The sequence below is a fragment of the Diuraphis noxia genome, unplaced genomic scaffold, assembly GCF_037042655.1.
Source record: "Diuraphis noxia isolate RWA-SAM2 unplaced genomic scaffold, SU_Dnox_SAM2 contig0002, whole genome shotgun sequence".
In the NCBI taxonomy this organism is placed as follows: Eukaryota; Metazoa; Arthropoda; class Insecta; order Hemiptera; family Aphididae; genus Diuraphis; species Diuraphis noxia.
This window is the reverse complement of record NW_028301712.1, coordinates 8,487,705-8,512,812: the sequence shown is the minus strand read 5'-3', so window position 1 is coordinate 8,512,812 and position 25,108 is coordinate 8,487,705. Positions and strand designations below refer to the sequence as shown.

Sequence of the window (25,108 nt, the reverse complement as noted above, 5' to 3'; positions counted from 1 at the left end):
CATTTTTAAATTTCACCAGGCCATATAAAAATAGATATACATAATATATTATCCTGCATTCAACTATTTCCATACATTATAGACCGGTTATTACAATTTGATTTTAATCATATAAATAATTGTGCATTCGTGGCTCGTGCATTAATTTAGGCTTCAGCAAGGCGCAGGCCAATTGTAACATTTTAAAAGTAAGGGGTGCAACCGCACACCCTGCCACCCCCCCAAATGACACCCATGACTGTATCTATACAGTTAACAGTATATGACGTATACCTACATATTTTATATAAACTGTGAAACACTAAAATCCATAATTGTTGGGAGACTATTATGATTAATAATATAATCGCATTTTTCATATAAACAATTAATGTTTTTTATTCCATAAAAAAAATTGTTATTTTACGCAAAATTATATGGTTTTCTTATTAAAATGTACAGGTGTCCCGCTTTGAAGGAAAAAAATTATGGTCACGTTAATTATACAGATTGTAAATTTTCTAAATAAAAAAAAAATAAAAAAATAGTTATGTCACACACGCCTGCCTTGTTGTCTTTGATTTTAATTTCCTTGAACTATATTTTGTTTGTTTTCGAAGTATACAAACTAAACATAATTTATATTCGATTTTCTATGCACGATGTCTATGTACACTATATTATTTTATATAACATGCATAAAAATATAATATACTTATTAAATGTATGGAATTTTTTCGTTTTATTCTCTAAATAATAATGTTTGTCACTATCATCATTGCTCGAATAGTTATGCGAGTAAAAAGCGCTTGGTATAGGAATTTTATAAAATTCCTGGTTATCGCGATATTAATCATGAAGGTTTTGAAACATTTATATTGATGATGTTTAAATTTATTATGTATTTGTAACGCAATAAAAGAACGATATGAAAAGAATTTTTAATAACCAACTGCGATAATTGTTTTTTCAACACAACGTATATTATAATATTATAATTGAATTGTTCTAGATGAATAAAAAATGCATGAACAATATTATAATTTTTCAACTGACAGTCGATGATGTTATTATATTATTGAGTAGTATTAAACCATACGAGACCATGAATGAATAATAAATCTCGTTGATTTTTTTTTTCGTGACTATTTTAAACACACTTTATACCATCGGATTCTTATGCAATAGTCCTTGACAAAAAACTTTTCTAATGGCAATCATATACCTGAACTGCACAACGTGGAATATTATTAGATATATGTATCTGCAGGAAGATGTCTCACATTATTTAATTTCAGTGTATAATCGTCAGCATCCTTAAAATATACAGCATTATATATTATATATATATTAGCGAACGTGCGCTAGCCTATTTAATCGGGGATCGTCCGATCGCGCCTAAAGTAACCTTTTTTCCTTTTTCATGTTCCGACATAAGATCGTAAGTATAGATAGGAAATACTCTTTTCAATGGTTTATAAACCAAATAAATATATATCCCGATTGCGCTTTTCGTATTTTTGTATAAATTTACATGCATTTATACCAGCTAACATTATTATGAATTGGTATTCCTAAGCAAAAAACTTGATAAAATTGTATCCAAATTGAAAATGAAAAACTTAAATATAAAAAAAACATGCGTCTTATTTAGAATTCATACAGTTCAACCTATAATGATACGACATTATAAAACTACTATATTTGCATTCATTATATTATAAAATTTAATATAATGTATTTTAATATTTTACTATACTATATAGATATTCTTATTTTCTTATTCATATTTATTTTGCTATAGTACAGTCAATATTAACGTATGACATTATAACATGGGGATCTGCGTATAAAAACGCTCTTGAGCCGCTAAATGTAGTCCATAGAACACTGGTAAGAAGAATATTAAAACAAGATTATATTGAGGCCTTGAGGGTAAATGTACTAACGATCTGTTTAAAAAACTTAGGATATTAAATATATGTAGAACAGTTATATAATAAACTATATCAACAACTAAAATCTACATGATGAGAAATCAATTGGTACCACACAATAAAAATAATAATAGCACTATTGTTACGCGGAATATGAATAACGGTTATCTAATATCATTTAAACCTAACACGACTACGATAAAAATGTTTTATACATACAGAGCAATAAAACTCTTTAATGAATTACCAAATAACAAATAATATCAAAACAATAAATAATAACCGTAAATTTAAGTTAGAAATTAAAAAATGGTATGCACGTCTATTTCATTAGATTTTCATATCTAAATGTTTTTAGTCAGTTACATAGTTTTCATGTCTAAATCGTTGTTCTATTAAATTCTAAAAAATTCTTTTTTTTAATGTATTTATCATTATCATATGTTATTAACTTCAACTTATTAATATTATTTAAGACTCCCTAATCTCGCCACAAGCACTGCTTACAGAAATTAGGTATCAACATTGTACAAAATATATATAATATTTAAGTTATTAAATTGTAATATTATACTAATGTATGTTCATCTGAAATAAAAAAAAAATTCTACATTTTATGAGACTGGATATGATTCATGGTAATTTTATAATCAGTATTTAGTTTTCTTTGTAAAAATGTATTTTTAAATTTTCCACAATTATCGAGCATTTTATTATTACGTAAGTTTACCGTATAACAATTTCCGACTAACGTATATAAATTATTCGTGTTTCGTTTAGGGAATTGAAATTTCGTGTAGAACATAGAAATGATACCCTACATGTTTCATTTATACGTCATTCTTTGAATCAGTGTAAATTAATATGATGGGTTAAGACTTGAGACGCAATAGGAGGAACTCTTACGTCTAAAACGCAACATGGCCACCGCCGGCTTACGGAACTCGTTCCGCGATCGGACGTATCCGGTTTGATGGTACACACGTATTTAGCGCGGGTTGTTTGCATACGTGTGCGATTCATGTTTATCAGAGCATAATATGGTTGGCGTTGTAACAACTTCACAAATCGGACGTTTTGTGTCTGTGCAGCGCGAGTGACCGCCGCCCGTCGTCAGTTGCTGGTGCGCGTGCGCATTTCTCCGGTTTAAGCTCATTGTCTGCAGTGCACCGCGCTGTGACGACAGGGACCCGTCCGCGGCGGCGTTGACGTGTGATGGAGCATGATTGGTGGTGGGGCGGTGGGGGGGGCCGACAGTTAAACCTGCCGCAAGTAGTAATTTGGCTGCTCGATCGGCCGGAAAGTTAATTGTTTCCGAGCGACGTGGGCCCCGCCCTCTCGGTGGCCGCCGAAACTTAACAACGGGCGTCGTAAATCTTTTATTAGGTCCTGGGGCTCGGCGAGGAAAAACTTTACCACCACCGGCAAACCGACCGGGGCGGCGGCGGTGGTGAACGTGGTCCGTGTGTGTGCGCGCCCGCAGTGGTAAGTTTGGGTAGCCAGGACACTCTAAACACGAGAGTTTCTCCGAATCGGAGCAAAAGTTTTCTCTGCGCACAATATTGTCGGTTGTGTTTTTTTTTTTTTTTTTATCAACCGATTTTTATTTTTATTTTTTCTTCCCCTTTCTTTTGTCAAGAGCGCGGAACTCGCGAAAGTCGACTCTCGCCACAAGGCTGCTGTACGCGTAACCACTCGAGTGTGCACAGTGTGTACACATTGTATAATAATGCGCCGTCCGTGTATGCGGCTCGACACGAGAAGAAAAAACTGTTTTACCGCTGAAACGTATGATAAATGTTTGATATGTGCAGTATACACTGTCACACTGACGCTCGTTTATGGTACAGTTGTTACATTAACGATGTGATATCTCTTTTTCTTCTTCTTCTTCTTCTTTGATTTCGGCCATTCAAAACCATACCTCTAGATAAACATACTGCCACCTATCTCTATCCTCTACTACTTCCTGCCAATGACTCTCCGGCTCAACTGTGTGATATACCTAGGTATATAATATTATGCTGTTTGTCGTATTAGGCTAGTGGTGAAGGTCTCGCACGGTGTGAGTACAATTGTTTTGTGTATAATATATTTTATCCCTTTAACGTCGCAGTCGCGCATTAATGTTTGACCCTCTGAACGTTCTGTTCTGAGATCGGAAATATCGTCTTTATACCCAAACGTAAAAAATTCTAATTCTAATTGGACGTTTAAAACATTATTATACCCGTGCGAGATTAGAGTAACAATCCTCACTGGTCGGATAATATCTCACGGAATCGTTTATTACACAATAATAATAATAATAATAATAATAATATAATAGTTGTTGTTTCCTATATTATAATAATATAGCCAGTCGGTAATAGGTCGTTGGCGATTACAATTTATGCGCCTATCGTTGTTATTATATACATATCGGGCATATTGGTTATTACTTCAATATTTCAGAGAAGCGACAGTGTGTGTATGCCCGAAGATTTACTATAATGAGCCGCAGCCATGACAATAATAATAATTACCGACTGAACGTGTACCTCATAATATGACCGTAATATCTTGTCCACTATTTGACTTAGAAAATGAGTTTCAGTTAATCATTCACCACGACTCAAATGTTCTCATATATGCACAGTGTTGATGTACTGATGTGGGAAAATAAATAAATTGCGCCGTTATACGATTTTCGTTAGCTCGGTTCATGACGTGTATTACCGTATACTTCACCCATCCGATTTTAATGGACGATCGATAATAATTCTCTTTGACCTACACAGATTGCGTGTATAATTAATTCATGTTTGCTATATTAATGTATTGCACTATATATAAAGATAAGGTTCTAATACTTAACTTATCCCTCGTCTTAATTAAACATTGATTGCCTTGTATGTTAACTCAGAGATCATTAACTTAATTAATAATTAAGTGCTTATCCTCTGGGTTAAATAAATGCCTAATCTAAAATCTTAAACATAATTATTGTTAATTTAACATTAACGGATTAGTGTACAGTTTTTACTCTAATATGTATGCGTTCAGTTATTCAGTTATACAGTAGTTAGTTGGTTACCTATAGTACCTACAGTTTTTGTGTCGTAAGAAAATGTATATTATATAATATAAATAATGTTTGTTTTTCGTGTAAAATTTATTATTATTTTGTTTATCTACCAGAAATTTCAAAAATCGCAAATTCTCCTGTACAAATATGTTTTATATTAGCGAACACGCACCAGCAGTTACAGCAGAACCATTATTTCGTATACGCACCATTAGCAGAAACTGTCCGGTAATCGAACCTAATGCTAGTTCTGACCATAATAATAATTACCGTAGCTGCTGGATAATGATTGTAGTCTGTTTGTGTGCGCAATGTGCTGGTTGGCCTACATGGGGGGGGAGGAGAGTGAGAGAGAGAGAGAGACTCATTAAAGATCACAAGCGTCCATCAACGTTGATGAGTTCAAAAATTGTTTGTTAGTTCTACCCTGCAAGTAGGTCACTTGTGGGGTTGCGTTTGAGTTATGGAAGTTTTGGAGTTTGAAAAGGCCAAAGTAAACAAGCCGGTAAATACCTGCAAAAGTGATAATATGACACGACGTATAGTTCACTCAACGGACGTAGTGATGTATATATGGACATATTAATAATAGACTCTAAGATCAAGAATTCGCAAACTACTGTTATTCGCTCTACCGAGTTCATGTGAAAAATTCGGTTTTCTAGTCATCGTTATCACAGTTCTCGAATATGTAATCAACAGATAATTTATTCTACGTACCTCGTACAAGTACACACATTACACATACCTACTCGTGTTTAATCTCTGCATAAATTGCTTATTTCCTGGTCGGTTGCTCATCGTGTACGATATTAGTTGTATTAATTGATCACGCTATACCTACTCGTAGGACTACGTTGGTTCTCAATCCGAAATTGTACACATTCATTTTCGGAACAAAATGCAAAGTATTATAATATTTCTAAGGAATATTATATTTTTGTCTACACTACCTTCGTTATAGGTACATTAGTATAAGTACAACAACATGTGCGTGTTATAAAATTCGCTCATTTTTAAAAGTGGTTGAAAAGTTACGGGAATGATTTTAAAATACTGTGAAATCGTTTCTTTTTTGTATATATATTTAAAAAAAAAAAAGTAATAAATATAATGCGACAGAGATAGATTTCTCTGGTTGGATTTACTACTCTCGCGGTTTTATCTGCATTAGTATCTCTCTCCCGTCTTTGTATGTAATCGGTTTATAATACGTTTTGTGTCTTATGAACAGTAAGTCTATATAAATCGATTGCCGTCAGACTCGATGTATAGATAGGCCACATCAGCCTATGGGCCATTATGGAACACTCATCTTGCAACAAAACCGTATACACATAACACATTCCGTTCTGAGTGGTTCGGGCACCGCGATCCTAAATATTATATTATCTACACTTAGGATATTAATTGAATTTTGCGAAAAAATACGAGTTCCACAATATTGTTGTGTGCATCTGTCGGATGTGTGTGTGTGTGTGTGTGTGTGTGTGCTCGCGTGTGCGTGATCAGGCGGATTTAGTGCCGAGGATGGTGATTGGCGTCGTCGGTGGGGAGGAAGGGTGAGATTGGGGAAAAATCGTTTTCGCAAACTCGACACGTAACCGCTATATTAGCACTCCAAAAATGTTCTGGAATACAAGGTAACAAAAAAAAAAAAAAAAATAGAAAAACCCTACGACATCAACGGCGAATCATTTTCTTCCTCCGCACACTACACGTATACACATCATACACGTATTGCGGTATTGACGGTTTGCCTTCTTTGTCATCATTGTGTGCGTTCGCCTCTCTCGAATAGAGAGCCTTTTGCACGAAGCGACGTCTGAGGCGGTTGGAAACGACGGTGGTGATAGTTAATCGTGCTCGGAGTGGTTTCTCTCGAGAAAATCGCATTGCCGCCATTTTCCTTCAGCCGTGGATATATAGTTACTCACAAGGGTGGATGGCTTCGGTGGCGTATAACACGCTGTATAATAACGGGGAATACTCGCCTCCACCACTATACCATTCGACGTTCAGTGGAGGTTGCGACAAATTGCCGGGCATTTAAAACTTTTTAATAACCCTTTTTATTTTTATTTTCGCTTTGTTTTCGTAAAAACCCACAACGGGCGCCCGCCACTGTAGAGTATATACATATTAGGATCTGATGCCGGGACAAACAACAAATGAGCCGCAATTATTGTGGACGACGTGCGTCGCGGCCGGGAACGTTTCCGAACTAATGATCTTTTCATTCCTGCGCCCGTCTGAACTACCACCGCTACGATGACTTTGGTGACGATAATGATGATGATAGTGTGTATGTGTGTGTGTGTGCAGCAACCCTTTCGACCCCTAACCGTCATCGATGGACGCTACTCATCCGAGGAATGTTATTGTTGTTAACCTACCCCGTCGTCGTATGACGTAGTTTTCCTTTTCACCCCAGCACGCGTGCGTACTCGCAATATGTATTATTAATGCGAGGGAACGGAAAAAAAAATTGTTTTTCCATCAAAGGTTCTTCTCAGAGCTGCTCGACCAGTGAGCTGTGTGTAATCGAGCACCGACTTCCGGTCGACGTCGGAGGGTCCTTAAGGTTACGGTTTTTTTTCCTTCTTCGCGGTGGCTTATATCGAAAAAAGGAGAAAAACCACCACCACCGCCCTTGTATTTTTTTTTTCATTCTATCGTCGATTGTTATCGATAGTGATGGTTTTGGATTAAGCAATTCCCTTACCAACAATAATACTTCGAAAAATAAATCAAACATGTAGAAGTAGGTGCATAATATTATTTATTCCATCGAACGTGATGTCGAAGTGACGAATAGGCTATAGCGTGTGTACATTTACTTTAGTTTCTATTTATATGTGTGTAAAATGTGTTATCTTTTAATAAAAATCTATCGATTTTTTGCATGCTTTTGTTTATTAAACATTATGTTTGTTGTGTACAACCGTTAAAAAACACGATTCTAGATTCATCTATACGATTTTCACAGTAACCCTTGACCCAACATATCGATATCCTGTAAACAAAACGTTTGCGAATAATACAGTAGATTTTAAAATAATACTCCTCTTTAAATATGAACTCTATAAAAATTGTAAATTTTTAAAATAAAATGTATGACATCTCGTATGCTTTTTTTTATCAAATTATAGCGTAGATACCTAAAACTTTTCTACATTGCTATCTTTATTTTTTTTTTTTTACGCCCATCAATATTATATATTCATCCGTATTATATAATATATCTATTTTCAAATCAGGAACGTTATACTCGTAGTATATATATTTTATATTATATCGTTTTTTGTAATACCCTTCACTTGAACACTATTTTCGTTGTTATGGCTGCCAACGTCATAACACTAAACACATTTGCTGATTAAGTCTATTTTTTCTTTAAGCGTTCATTTTTACCCTTATCTTGTGTAGATATTTTTTTAATGGTTATATAATATGTTAAAGGCTCTTTTCCCATTTATTTACAATGATATGTCTACATGGATATCTCACACGAACATGTTCACCGAACTGGGTGCCTAATCTATAAATACAAGTATAATATTAGTGGTTGATTTTAAATAATTTTGCCTCTTGTTTTAAATATTCGGCAGTGAGTTTGCGTTTTTAACAAAAAACTATTTCGCCATCAGTTATCATTTATGTAGAATATATTATGCTTAAGTGTTAAGATCCCGACTGTTTACAAAATGCTTGATTCTATGTATACTCATTCGTATGTTTTCTTTTAAACCAATATTATTGCGGTGTTGGTAGTTATATGTATATATTATATATATTAACTATATAATTTGATTTTGTTTCAACGCATACCGTGTACGTATATCGATTTGTAATTTACATACTATTTAAGCCGACATCGAATGAATACACTCTATACTGTATTCACTGATGTTCGCCAAAATCAACTAATTGCGTATCGTATATCCGTGATTTTAAACCATTTAAACATTCACAATAAAACATGTCAAAACCCGTATAAATTCGTAGAACTCAGCGTAAACGAAACCTTATTGCAAGTATATAGTATGATATTATAATATAATACTCATCAACAGCCCTTTTCAGTGGCACGATTCTTGGAATACTTTTGTCGTTATACGCAAATGCGAATGATTATTGTAATATTATGCTCTTCCTGAGCAAAACTGATTTCATCGAAACAGTGTTATTGTCGTCACGTCATAGCGTGCCCATCGGATATCATTTTCATATTTGACATCTAAACATAAATTCTAAGAAAAATATCATCATGCGCGCTCGGTGTACTTAGTATAAGGTCTGCGTGTAAACACAACAACAAATAAACATTGTTATACCGTAATTTTCGTACTAATGATGTTTTCCATTTCCTAGTGGAGAACCACCACCACCACGGCGTTGGTTCGGGTTGCCGATACCCGTCATGGTTGACCGAACACCACACCTGGCACTCGTTGAACCACGGTCACGTTTACCATTTCTCGCCAAGAAACGGCACGTTGCGGAAGAGCATACCGGGGGCCGGGCCGGACCACGACATCCGCGCCGCGTGTTACAAGGTAATCAACGTCACCGATAACAAGGCGCTGATCATCACGCATTACACCATCGGGTGGTAAGTACATCGCAACATAAAAAGCGATCTTCGTTTTTTTTTTTTTTTTTAAGTACACACATACGCACGCATTTTTATTTTATTTTTTAATCACGACCGGTGTACCCTACGCGGTCGTATACACAACCATATACGACGTTAAAAAGGGGTCGGGAAAATCTTGACTACGGATTTCCCTCTCGAGTTAAATATAATGTTGTGTTATGACTGTTATGAGTGTTTAGAGTCAGTTTTATAATATATATATTTTTTTTACTTTTCAATGATTCCCTCCAAACGAATATGACGTGATATATACACACATGCAAGTATGTGTGTATTTATATGTGAGTAAGTGTGTTGTATACACATTCTTACGGAAAACACTCTCGAGTACATTCATCCGTGTCGGCGTGGTTCGTATAAGTAATCAACCCCGTCTTTATTTTTTTTTCAATTCTTATCCTCGTGTACGGTCATAAAGTAAAAGGAAGGGTAAAAGGGTATTCAAAGCTCGACAAATTAAAACCAACGTTTTTATTTCCTTCTTTTTTTATTATTATTTCTCTCAAAGTCTACATCATAAGTATAGAATTTCGCTCGAGGGAGGATTATTAATAAATAGCGACTACACGATAAATATAAAAATAAAAGCAAGTGTAATATTGCGGTGTTGTGTGAAATTTAAATTTCACAAATGCGGAAATGTTCGTTATTTTCTAATGGTTGCCGTCAATATAATTAACGATTGAATAATATATACGCAGATACGTTATCTATATACATAATATCCTGTCCCGACTATGTGCCGCCAGGCAGTATTGCAGGGACTTGTATTACACACGCGCAGCGGATACATTACTATGCTCATCAATTTCAAGACATCAAATAATAACATCGTATAGAATGTTCTAGTGCTCGTTTACATGGTTTACAAATCAAAATAACGACCAGACGTGTTTATGGTTTGCCTAGTTAGATTTTATAGGAACAATATCAAAACTTAATAAATATATTTCCATCGGTTTTACGTTAAGACATTGTATGGATAATGTGGTGTACAGTACTCATTTAACGGTTTGCATAATTTAACCGACTGGCGACCACAACAAAACCACAACAACAATGCATTTTTGACACGAAAACAATATATTTACATCACTATGTAACGAAACCGTAAAAAATGAATTTCGATACGAATCTTTGGAAATAACATTCAATTTCTTCAACATACATAATATGTAAACTACAATCTAAACACCACATATGGACATTTCAAAAATAATATCTAGATCTATTGTTGTTCTATATATTACATTCGATTTATTTATATTTGTGTATTTCCATAATTAATTTAAAATCGTTCAAACGATTCCCATTAATGCAATTGTTTTGATATTTTTAACTACTGAATATATTAATTACTCATTCATTTTGGTGATTATATTTGTAACAAATTATTAAATAATCATTAGGGGTAGTCTCTTATTTTAGTAGTTTATACTTAACGGTACATTTTATTTTTCAGCCAAAGCGGATATGCGTGCATGGGGTTTTATCGCCGTGACAGCCAAGTTGTTGAGGTCCAAGAGAGTGGTACGTATATACAACTTAAGTGTCACACATAACTAACAGTCAAACATAAATGTATGCTAAAAACTTCGCCAAAAGTTTCCAAAACAAGCGTATAAGTATAGTTTTAATGGGAACCGACAGGTGTCAGACCAATATTATGACAAACTCAGGAATGAAATTAAAATGTTTTGCGTCAAATTTGGGCTGTGAACTTATCACAATAAAATCGTAATGCTAACTTATGCTTACGAAAGTTTGCCATCTATCGAAATGAATAGTGTGCATTTTGCAAACTTTTCACTTAGGCGTTGATATTGTAAGACACACAAACTTATTTTTCCCATTCTCCTAAGAGAGATGGCTGCGAAGAAAAATAGGAGTTGTTTGCAGCTATATAATCCACAAATCTACGAGTTTAAAGTATTGGAAATACGTCTGACCATGTTGTAAGTTTATTTAATCATCATAGTTTACCCATGCGATTCCTAAAAAATCAATATTACCTACTTTATACGAATAAAACAATACGTGACGTAAATAATATATGAATTTTAATTTAAACTATTTTACATTTAAATATTAAACGTTTTCATTCGTGAAGGTTAGTAATTATGTTCAAAACGTATAAAAATCAAATTTCTTTACATGAAACAAATTAAATTCCTCGGATCTACAGCCTACAGGTATATTCGTATTATCTTTGTTTTTCTTTGACATTTGACATTTCTGAGAACAATATTATAGTAAGGTATTTACGTGAACGAAAAAGAAAACAAATTTACAAGTTTTGTGAATTCGCAACTACTCAAAAACTAAAAATATGCTTTAACATTATTTTTTAATGCCAACATTTTTATCGGTACAATAATATTAAGGTTTTGTTATTTTTAATATGTCACTGAAATATGAAAATATCTCTTTCGTAGGCGAGGAAGGGTGAACATATTTAATATAAAATCCTTAAATTTCTATGGTAACGTGTTGGATTTGCTGAGATAGGACCAAAACAAAAAATATTGCGCTGCTGCCAAGTAACCGCCTCCGAGGCGGGAATACCGAGACGGCTCATATACATTCATACGAGCGAAGTGTCTGACATAACGTTTTCTAAGCGATTTCACTGGGAGGACATAAATATATTTCGATATGGTATACTACGCAAAGGGCTGAAACGTGCATGTTTTCAAATTTGTATCCCTCACATTTGGGCGTTAACGACTACACGCTTGGCCGTTAGTCGGACCATGACGACGGGGTGATTGTTCCCCTTTAGTCATATTATATTCTTTGCAATTTATTATATTATACTATATATATTGTTGTTGTTATTATTTTATTTTTATTTTTTCCGACTGACCGTTCGACTTGACCGTTTTCCACTCAGACTCAACCAATACTGTACTGGTGTATACCGGAAATTCGTCAGCGGAATATAATATCTCATATCGTGCACTTGCACGCCACCCCGCCCTACCCTACCAACTCGCGCACCGCAAAACATAAAGATGGTGTAGTCGTTACGTGTTTGAACTGCATCTATTCAATCGCAGCTTTATGATATTACCGTGTCTTTCGAACACCTTTCTATAACAAACTTCCTCTAGTTGTTTAGAGGAGCATTTCCGCAAGACCGGAATTCGTCGTAATGGTCCTATTATCTGGGGAGGCCATTCGTCTTACACCATCCGGAATGGGTATAGTCTATCGTAATTTCCTTTACGCGCACTTCCAGCCACCGCACGCGACTAGATTTAAGACGTGTAAAACGTACATTGTTTAATAATATCATAAGTTTATATAGGTAGCATCGAAATATATAATATTATAAACAGCTATAATTGATTCAACGTTCTTAAGACGTTTAATTTAGACCAACGCGTTGCGTTTGTACGATGTTGTTGCTTTGATAATCAAAAAAATACAATCCAATTCAATCCAAAAAAAGAAATAAAATAAAATAATACATTGTTGGCTCCTTGGGTGGCTTGAATGTTGTTCAGAGATGTACCTACTCACAAACAAAACGCCCAGAGATTAGATACGATAACATTAATCGCAGTCGCTACCGAAATTTACCGTACCGTATCATTAATGCGACTAAACGTTATAATTCTGTAATTACACGGGCTGCTCCTCCGAGGCGAACCAAACTACCTCCGAGTGTATAAATGCCACGTTAAACATATATTGGGCCATTATGCCAAAAGCAATTTCATTGAAAATCATCATTCTGTTTCGACGTCGAATGGAAACTATCGTTTGATCTAATTACTTATATTACGTTTGTACATTGTACATAAATTACACTTGCGATCAACCGATTCATTCTGTCCTATATGCGTACGACAGCACGATAACAACGAGATATTTAATATAAATTTACTAACAATATTCCCGAAAAACGGAAAACAGACCTGCGTCCTGCACTCTCACCATTAGTCATTATTTCATATTTTAACTGACATAATATTCCGAGAGACCTCCGACGTTGTCACAAAATACTGTACAATCATACGGAGTCTGATTTAGTCATAATATTGTCATTTAAATTTCCCATTATAAACATGAATAACTTAATAATAATAGCTGGATTGTTTTTTTTTCGAGTAATTTCAAATTAAAGAAAAATACATTGAATAGGAATTTTTATGTTTCATATTTGATTGCGCATTTTAATGTAAACGTTAAACACGTAAATAAACACTAATTTACTATTTATTATTTCTGCAGAAAAAATATTAAGCTTTCATTAATTAAACCTTATTTAAATTATGTACCTGTAAGCTCGCAGCATTTTAAATGTTGTTTTCTCATAAAAAATATATAGTGTTTAAATGTTTATACTTTAAAAAAAAATTAGCAATTGGCCACGTTTTCGATGTTTTTATTTATTTCATTCTAAAAACGTAATTTAAAGTTTTATCATTGTGTGTGCTCCCTTAATATCAATTATCTTTTAGACGAAATAATATAAACAAACACTCGTACTTTTCATGTTCTTTTAATTTATATTCACTGATAAAACGATGTTTTTTTAATAACGCGAGGTCGCAGTTTAAAATAAATAGACTAATGTATATTTCTTCTTATTTACATTTTTTACGCGTTATTCTAAATTCACCTCGAAGATAACCAAGAAAAATGATGAATAAATGGCAATAATATTATTTGCATATCAATGAACGCATGGTATACATATACAAACATCTTCGTTATTGGTCCTTTATTATTGTCTTAACCTACACTACTACACCAATGATACTATCGCCGGAATGTTCAAAGGTTAAATAAAACGTTATATCCTTAGGCGAAATTCAATGGTGGTGGTGGTTATCCAGGGTTTGTTCTTTGTCATTCATGAACAAATCGTTAAAAAATATAATATATTATAATGCATAAAATTATAATATACGTTCTTGCATAATATTAATATTAAATATACATCATCGATTAAAAACACAAGAACATAAAACATACATTTAAATTATGTTTAGCGTTTAAAATTTTAACGTAGGTTGAAACTGTGAAATAAAAAAAGTTTTTTAGATACAAAAGTCATAAAACGCATTACAAATTTAATGAAAAACATTACGAACAGTAATTATAATTCTGCTCGAGATCGTTTTCAATTACAGCGAAACCCGTCCGGATATATACTTCAAAACAAAAATCGTGACCATTTGGTTTTGCACGGAATCAAATGGTTTGAATATTCTTTTTGCCCCTTAAAAAGCTTCAATGGTCGATATTTATTTGAAATCCTAATCAGATAAGTGCAATCCGAACGAATTTCTATTATTTAAAACCATTCAGATTATAATCGCCGGTCAGTAAAAGTTTGACGAAAAAAATAAAATCATTATTCCACTCTGCAATGCTAATTCGTATATTTCAGTGTCTATATAATTTTGACGTCTATTTCATTCCGTTTTTATTTTTTTTTCCTCGACGCTCACTGAAATTCGATGTAAATTTGTTTTATTCATTCGTTTGTTTGTTTTTTTATTTGTTTAATTTGTATTCTTTTTTTATTTTATTTGTTTTTTTTTTTTTACACAGAAAACCCGATGGAGAACGCAGACGACGCTTGTCGGCCAGACAACTTCCACTCGCAGCAGTTGACGTTCAGCACGTTAGTTCGTAAGTACCAGTGTCTTTTATTCTTTTCACCATTTTATATTATTTTGCCAATCCCAACCCCCCCCCCCCCCACACACACACACCAACCACATCGCTATCCTTCGTATCGCGTCTGGGCTCTCCGCGGCGCAGTGGCCGTCGTCTCCATCATCTCGATGCGTCGCCGCCGCCCGAACGCCACGTCGTCGTCACATCTCGTTACCGTCAACGCTCTAAGGAGTCGGGACACTAATGGCCCGCAAGACTCAGTGACGCGACGGAAAATTGTCGTCTTGACGATGAACCGGCCGCGGCATCCCGTCGCCGTTCGGGAATCGGTACTATATATATTATATACATTAGGTTAGGTACGCACCCCCAACCCCTGCGTATATTACACGTGCACCACCTTTTCCGGCCATCCTGCTGCAGGGTGTTTCCACTGGCAGGATCATTTATTTTATTTATACTAGGCATTTATACCGCGCACACGTATATATAATATGATATTAAATATATGTGTGTGGGAACAAGGAGAATGGAGAAAAAAATTCGGCCAGAAGAAATCCCCGAACCATTAATCTTCATATTTACGTAAAAGTTTACACCGCGAGATTCCATTGCGTTCAATCACTTTATGATTGAAAAAGTTTCGTATTTTTATTTTTCAACGGCTAATTTTTCACTTTTCTCCTTTTTTTTTTTATCATAACTATTATTACTTTCGGAGACGAAATTGCCCCCTGAAAAATACCGCCCAATCCGCCCCCTTTACCAGCCTCCTGCACCCTCCAACCAGTTGGTGTACCGCGTTTTTTCAATAAATTTAAAATTTTCCCTAAAACATTTATTATATACAGCAGTGGGGCGTTTTTCATTTTACCCTTAAATGTATGAACATATATAATCACTTTTTCCCTTTGTATATTTATTATCAACTCTCGGGTTTTGTTTACATCATGAAAATATATTATGATTCTAGAGTAATTGAATCATCGATAAATTTTACTGTATAAAACCGAGGTTATATTTTTACATCTTTTTATGGTTTAATGTGTGGTTCACCGAATACATATTTCTGTTTTTATACTACCGCGTATTTATTCCAAGATAATTGAAAAAAATATTTTCAAAACTATACGATATAGAAATACGTAGGTACTAACAATAATTTATAGCTTAAGTTTGTTCACAACATAAAATAATGTCTACCTATTATATGATGAGTCTATATTATCAATTAGAACAACATAACAGATATTTTGAAATTTTGTACGCAAATCGGTGTGTAAAAATATACGATATTGTAGTATTATATGGATACGGGATACCTGCTGATATTTTGTGTTTTCTTGGTACAATGTGCTACGTGACATAAATAACTGGGCGGCGTTAAATTACAAAATAGCATTTGGTTGAAACGTGACCGTTGGCGGTGGAGACGGTGTATGATAATGTATAATCTCGCAGACGGAAGTGACGAAACTGAACGCCGCCGCCGCGGTTGTGGGAAAACGACGCACGACATGATTGCGGGGCAATCTTATACATTGAAACCACTTAAAATATAATATGGGAAGGAAAATAATTTCAATTTGCCCCAAGTCCCTGACGGCGGAAATGTTCCTAATAAAAGTTGTTCGCCGAGTCTGAAAATGACGTACGCCCGAAGTTTTCCCGGTAACAAATTCATCCCGCGCGGCCTATAAAACAATTAGCCAAAGGTATAATGGAAAACGCATTAAGTATACCTCTTTCGGGGGACTACCAATCGTCGTACATACTTATTGTATATATATGTTTAAAATATCTTACGTATTATTTAGTGTACGCAGCACAATGTGTGTTTATATCGTTTTCTAATTTAACGTATTATAGTTGACCTCGATCCCGAAACACGGGCTGCAAGCCGGTCCCGTCCGAAATGGAAATAAGACTACAACGCACAACGATAATAATATATATATACATATATACAATTGTATTTTAATTAAAATCTGAGATAATTTACACGGAACATGTTCATGTATATTTATGTATATACGTATATTATATTGTTATATCCTCGCGAAATGCGATTTTCTTACTGTTCGGATAGGTCGTGATGCCATAGGGCATAGATTTTTGTTTCATATACGACCGATTTTCATTTTGTAATACTACTACAATATTGTACAATAATCCTGCAACAATTTTCGATACTGCGTGATTATTTTAACAATGTTCCCCCGGAACAATAGAGTGCACGTGTTACGTAATTCCGCTCAAAACCACAGCAGGGATTCGTATAATATTAAATATATATCTCGGTGAAAATATTGCATTAAAAATAATTTTGATGTTTCGTCTTATGGTGGGCGTGTTAAATGACATAATTAATCATTTTTTTTTTTTTTTTTGTTACTGTATATTATTAAAAAGTCGTATTAAACAAAAGATCCAAACAAATTGACTTCAATTTATTTTTTAATAAAACTGCTTCGTATTGTTGTTATTTTTTACGTCTGACAAGTAACTGACGATAGTTTTAAAATATAGTAATGCGTGAAAGCTGCGACCAATGAATCAAATATAAACCTGTACAGGATTAAAACCACCATAAATCTATGCTTTATATTAGGTATAAAAAAAAATAAATAACTTTACCTATATCAATACAGAGGCGTGTCCAGTTGGTATAAGCCTAGTATTCCCGGTCCTAAGCTGATTTTGAACCCTTATATTATAATGTACCCAAATATGAATTTTTAAATTAAAAACAAGAAGTTATATACATTTTTTTTAACTTTAATTTTAACTTAACTTACTCAAATCAATTGTTTTAATTAATTTGTCTGCTTTTTTCAAAATTTACAAAATAATTCAAAGAAATGCGCACATACTAATTTAATATTAATCATTGATTCTTAATTTTTTTTTATTATTATTATTATTAGGTATTTAAAGTTTTCCTGACATTCATCATCTAAACTTATGGATGTATAGAATTAAATTTTTTAACATTTTATAAATCAGATCACAATATGGTATAAGTATAAGAACTGTGGATTTAAAAATATGTACAAAAGAATAAATAATTTTACATTACGAAACAATTTAACAATCATACAAAATTATTAAATTTAAATTAATATTATATATTATATAATTGATTCATAATAACTAGCAACAATTTAATTTACACAGTATAACAATAAATATTCCTTCTAATTTGACTGTTAATATAATATAATAATAAGTCTTGTAATAAATAATTAACAAAACTTGTCAGCCTTTAAACATTGAAAACTGAATGTGAAAACATCTGCATATTGCATCCGTATGACCGTTTATTGATAATATTACATTTATTTTACTGTGATTTATAATCTATTTAGAAATAAAATTAATAAACGTAAGATAAATCAGCGATCATCAAGCACTTCTAGGAAAAACATGCATCCGTGTACCATCAACAACCATATTATATAATTAAAAAAAAAAATTAATTACGTTTATATTAATTATTAGTATTATATGATGACTGTACATTTAAACATTTTTTATTAAAATTCCATTAAAAAAATTCTTATAGTATTATACATTTTTTTCTTATAACCGAACTTATCTTGAATTTCTATCCTGGATACGCCTCTGATAATAAATATAAATATAAATCGATAATCTCATAATTATATTTTTTCGAAAATAAAACGGACAGTCCTATATAAAATGTATAAAATTAATATATTCCCATATTTTCCTTCGACAGTATATTTAATTATCTAGATAAAACGTTATATTTTCACTCATATTAATTCATTATTTAAAAAAAAAAAAAAAAATCTACTCTATATAATAGTATCCGTTTGCTATTTTTTTTTATACTTTTAATATTGGTTTCATGAAAACTATCGTACATCAACGGAACACGATGAGTATATAATAATTATAAACAATAGCTGAAAATAAAAATAAAAAAATCTCTGTCTAATATCTCGGAATATAAAGTCAGTGAAACGGACTTTCGGAACTTCTTTATTGTCATCGGAAGTCGCGATGGCATTGTGTAAAACGAACTTTGAATTTTTCACCGAGAAAACTATGACTGTCGTGCCGCCCCGGACGTATATAATAAGTGTCTGATATGGTAATACACGCGACGTATATAAAGAATATTATTATACAATGTATGGAGGAATGACAGTTCTGTCTGTTACTCCTCCGCCTACGCGTACTCGTCGTTGCCGCGATCTTCTAGTCCATTTGCTGTTTTCATAATATTCCGTATATATACAATCAAGACAGCAACGATATAAAACCGGCGTTTGTAGCATTACGAGACGACCAAGACGGTTCCTCCCCAATCGGCGGTGACTTACATACATTATAAATACATATTATTCACATCAACATAATATAAATTATTTATAAGAGTTCGGAATGTGTCTGAGGGTGGCGGAGCTGCGGTATATACCTATATAGTGTATACACGAGATGTATATAGTATATCGTCAGAGATGAGGCACAAACAATAAAAACAGTGATCTCATTAAAACTTTTCAATAATAATATTATTATTATCTATCTCCACTTAGTGTGTCGGCCACAAACAGCCCAATGGATTATATGGTTGGCATGTGCAATAACGCACGCAGTCTGTTCCAAAGTTTCCGCCATTCCGGAACATTACGCTTGGCCGCAAAAGTTTATCCGCTCCCCCGCCCTCTTACCACGTACTCAAACACACATATGTATATGTATATATAAACTTATACCGTGGTTATTGTCTATACACACATACACGTGACAGAGTGGCAAGATAATACCATCACCATCATATACATGTACGGAGCCATATCGTCGCCGCGTCTGTTGCCATACAATTGTCACACACATAGACACACACACACACACACACACACGATTATGTACATATTTGCACCCGCGTCACCGCAGTGCCCCTCCTCGCCCCTCATCATAAGACCAGCCGCACATCAGTTGTAATAATGACACGATAATGCATGAACATGATATTATATTATTATGTATATAGACTACCACGACGACCACTAACACGAGGTTTTCTTTTTACAGCTCCAGCGCCCAAAGGTCGCGAGTGCCCGTTCCTGGGCCGTTACGAGATTAGCGGCGGACTGAACGCCGAAGACGTGGGCAAAGCGCTGGCCGCCAGCCGGCCCGGCAGCGAGAATAACCAAGACAAACCATCGATACCGTGCAACCCACCCGGCAAACAGTACCTGACCATCGGCTGCAATTCGCCGGACACCATGGAGTTCCAGTCAGAGTGCGGTACCAAGACCGTGGCCGGTAAGCGAACAGACGACCTGATGTCCAACCGCATAATATTGAAACATTATAACATATGGCAGAAGTTCCCAAACTGTGCGGGTCGCAATTGTGTTTTTAGTGGGTCGAGTAAAATTTTTAAATAACACATTTTTAGACATGTGTTTAAACGATACGATACACGCACGCGCAGTTTAAATCTTCCTTTTATAAAGACAATATGTGTGTCGACGAAAAAAATAAAATAAATTCATGATGAGCCTAATTAAAAACAAAAAGTCATCGATATTATTGTGAGCCGTCAAAATTTAAATAATTTCCAAAATTCCAGAGATGAGTCGTAATTCAAGTTTGGGAACCTCTGTTATATGATGGTATATATGGTGCACCCGCAGCCGAACGTGATGGTTATCGTGTGTTCAATCCTTGCAGGTCTCCCGTGGTGGTCTCACTCTCTCTCTCTCTCTCTGCACTTCCTCCCCTTTGCGAAGGGGGCGGGAGGGGAGAGCTTCGCACCCAATCAACTAGTCTACCACGGGTGTATATATTACAACACCTACGTAGAATAATAGGTATACGACGGCACGTTTTTGTGTGTACCGCAACTATTATGGATTACGCGCGATGCCATAACAATAAACTATAATATGACTACCTACGTACATCATCTAACGATTTCAATAATCCCAGTTGCATCTATTTTATGTTTATTATTAATATTCGCGTTGGAATCCCGCGACTTATTCGGGATTTTTTTTAAAGGATATATAGGGATGGGATTATTCGATCCCACCACCGACCCCCCCCCCCACCGAATTACCTACGTCGTATAACCCTACTCGTACGAGGAACACGCTCGTCTATATTACACTGCGCAGTTATTCCTATGCCTTCTCATATCATACATAATATATATTATGCTCTATATAATACATATACATATATATATACACACAACACACGAACCCTATTGTTGCCGTGTTTCGTGTTGCGTGCGTAAAATATACAAATAGATATATTTGCCGCGTGTACATTTTTTTAAACATATATATATACCTACTAAACTGGTGCACGTCTCGGTTTTTTTTTTATTATTATTTTGCAGCGTACACGTGCTACGGACACTGGAAGAACGAAAATACCGGTGTCAACTACGTGATATCCACGCCACAGGGACGATCGGCTACCAATTCCAGACGATACTGTTTCATCATGTCACAAGTGAACGGAATGGCTCAGCAAACGTTGCACATCGCCTCGGTGATGGAATCGTGCCATCCGCACCCGCTTGGCCGGCTACATTGGGCGTTTAACATAACGCATCAAGGTATATGAATATTGTGAACATCCGATGTTCTCGTTTTGAAAAAAATTCTAATTTTGTTTTGCCGCAGCGCAAAAATGCAGTGCCATTTCGTGTGCTTGAAGGGAGGGGGGAGGGAGAAGACCAATGATCTGAAGGCGGCAGTGATTTTTCCAAGTCTCACGACTTTATTAAAAATAACATAATGATCCCTATAAATAAAAAAATATACCGACATAATAAAATGTATTTATTTAATTTTTTTTTCTTGTGGATGTGATATACTTTACAAACATCCATTGTTTAAATTTTTAATACAAAGACTTAAAATTAATAAGCATATACATTTTAGGTACAAAGAGTGATGATTATTACTTTTTTTTTTTTTGAGATTAGTAAGCGTTCTGCGTGGTATATAATAGTTTATTTTTTAAGGAAAATACAAAGACTAAAAACTACGTGTTTAATTAAATGAATGGAACTCATCTGTGAACCGATTTACAATATTTTAATATCATAATACATACTATATAATTATTACAATATGATAATTATACATGACGTCCACCGCTGACGGTTATACTCTCAATGACAATATAACACTGCATAATCATGATCATTAGTTTATTGTTTAATTATACATCTCCGTTATTGTGTCGTTGAGTGTGCACGCGCGTTACGGAGACGACTTCTGTTTTCTTTCTGACGACCTACCAATAAAAATTTAGATTGCATAATATTAATATTACATAATGGAGCTGGCAATAGGTAGTGGGTGTTGTTAATGACAAAACTAAAAATGTTCCGGAACGGTAATAACAATAATACTGTTGAAGTGGACGTTGTGTGAATGAATTATAATAATATATACCTTTATGCATCGAAAACGTACAGTAGCGTTTGATCAAGGGTTCGTGTGTGTGTGTGTGGTGGGAGGACAATTGTGTGCGATAAAAAACAAAAATCGGCTTGAAGATTTTGGAAATAAAACAATTGACGACGAGAAACGGGTGGTGTTGACGTTTGCCGGATGCTCGTGATTTAAGTGGACGTGTGTTTATGTGTGTGCCCGATCCCGCTTGAATGGTATATGTTTCCGGCCGACCGGAATTGGTTTTAATTGATATTCCTTGTGACATTATATGGTTACACAATAGGTACTCATCATGTGCGACAAATGACAATAATGAATTAATTTTTTTAATTTTCGTCCCCATCAGGTCTGTGCAGTTCCGAATCTAGCAGCGCCATCGTTTCCGGGTTACCGGTCCTAGTCCTATTTGCTGCCCTGCTGGCCGCCATTGTCAATCGCCGGTGATCATCGTCGTCGTCAGCAGTCGTGTCGGCCGGCCGGCCGCTAGACATTTAGAGGAGTCTCGCGCCAATATTAAAAAGAAAACCAAGACCACATCGCTAAAAAAAAAAAAATATATATATTAATATAATCGGGCGGTCCCCCCGTGTATACATATTATTATTATTATTATTATTATTATTATATAGGTGTTAGGGATCGCTTTTGTTTATTTAATTGTTTACAATATTTTTTTTTTTAAACCGACTTTATTGTGATCGTATTTTTACTATTATTATTAATATTATTATTTTATGTTACTCCCAAAGCCAACCTTCTTTTTCTCCCTCTTTCTTTGTGTTTTTTTTTTTTTTATTTCATTATCAATCTCTCTCTATAATCTTTATTATGTTATGTTATGTTATTATTATTATTGTACTTGTAAATTTGTTTTTTAATCGATGGTGCAGAGTCGTTTGCGTTAGTTTCGATGTTTATATTATCGTAAGCGAATCCGCATACGTTTGCTAGGAATGATTATAATATTATAATATATACCATGATGGTTATATATTTATATTTATTTTTTATTTTTCAATAATTGTAAATATCGAGAATTGTAAATTTTTTATTATTATAATTATTATTATTATTATTATTATCGAATTTTAATACGACATCAAATCCGTGTCCGTGTAAATTCGACTCACATATACCACACACGCCTGCTTACCAAATTATCTTTTTTATTATACTATATTAAGATTTTAATTTTAGCGCTGAATGTGTACAAAATCGATTCTATGTATTCGTGCAGGTCCTATATGTTCGTTTTGTTTTTTTAGACATAATTCTTACCTTTTAAACGAAATATTATTGTATACGTATACATATAATACGAGAAGAAGATGCTTTATATATATATACATTATAAATATATTATATATATATATATATTGTACATGCTCCATGTGATAAAATGTGGTAAGGACATATCATAATATTGTCCTGATTCACTTTTCTTCGTCACCCACAGCTGATAAGTTTTATTTTTATTCTACTGAGCGAGTCGCACGCTGCGAGCTTTGATCGTCTGGAACGATATCGGATCGATACAATGATTAACTTATATTATCGTTTGTTTAAATTTTATTATTATAATTTTTTGTATTTGGGAACACTCGACTCGCTCCGTATGATAACTATTTTTGAATGTTCGTTATTGCCTATATTTAAAGAAAAAAATGTTATATATAAATAATAATAAAAAAAAATTAATAATAAAAGTACACGACTATCTTAATGTGTATAGCTTTATTTTTTATTAAATAAATTATTGTTCATTTTATTAATTTTAAATATTATAATGTTAGTAAATATATTATTATTATTATTATTTTTTTTTTCGGTAATTGAAATTGATGTATAAAAAAAAACTATAAAGGGCCAAATAAAAATGGTGTCTCATATTATTGCGAAAATCATTATTGAATACTACCCAACGTTATACATAATAATATAGTATTATATAGTTACCATCATCTATTCCATAATACGTTTTCCTCGACGTCCCATAACCAAACCTGCAGCAAACGCCAATCGTTATGATATCTGTAAGGTTCGTTCCTTCGCTTCGCTGTTCTTGCGTGGGCCGCAAAACCGGTCAAAGGCATTTTTTAAAATAATTATCGTATACATAAGCGTATGAGGTATTTAGACGAGTGCCCCATAAGTGCACCGTACGTTCGACATATTATTATATTTATATTGATATGGCCCGTCACATCGATACGACCCGACTGATCGCCGATTCGCGTGTTAAGCATAATATATACGCTTACTGATTGCGTTTTTTTGTTTTTTGTTTTTTTTTTTTACTCCGCATCGTTCACCCGCAGACATAATAATGTACTCTAAACGTCTGTACATCGTTTCATTCCGACCGTATAGA

At 34.1% G+C, this 25,108-nt stretch overlaps 1 protein-coding gene across 2 annotated transcripts in view; it reads left to right on the top strand.

Moving 5' to 3' along the window:
* LOC107163959 (uncharacterized) overlaps nucleotides 1-24,626 on the top strand; it is a 155,777-nt gene extending 131,151 nt beyond the window's left edge. For both annotated transcript variants that reach the window (XM_089219429.1, XM_089219428.1), the window contains exons 8-13: nucleotides 9,358-9,598; nucleotides 11,106-11,173; nucleotides 15,212-15,292; nucleotides 20,348-20,581; nucleotides 21,666-21,887; nucleotides 23,084-24,626. In XM_089219429.1, coding sequence (XP_089075555.1) covers nucleotides 9,358-9,598; nucleotides 11,106-11,173; nucleotides 15,212-15,292; nucleotides 20,348-20,581; nucleotides 21,666-21,887; nucleotides 23,084-23,181 — 944 coding nt within the window. In that variant the 3' untranslated portion in view covers nucleotides 23,182-24,626. The remainder of the gene's footprint in view (nucleotides 1-9,357; nucleotides 9,599-11,105; nucleotides 11,174-15,211; nucleotides 15,293-20,347; nucleotides 20,582-21,665; nucleotides 21,888-23,083) is intronic.
* Nucleotides 24,627-25,108: the final 482 nt, after the last annotated feature.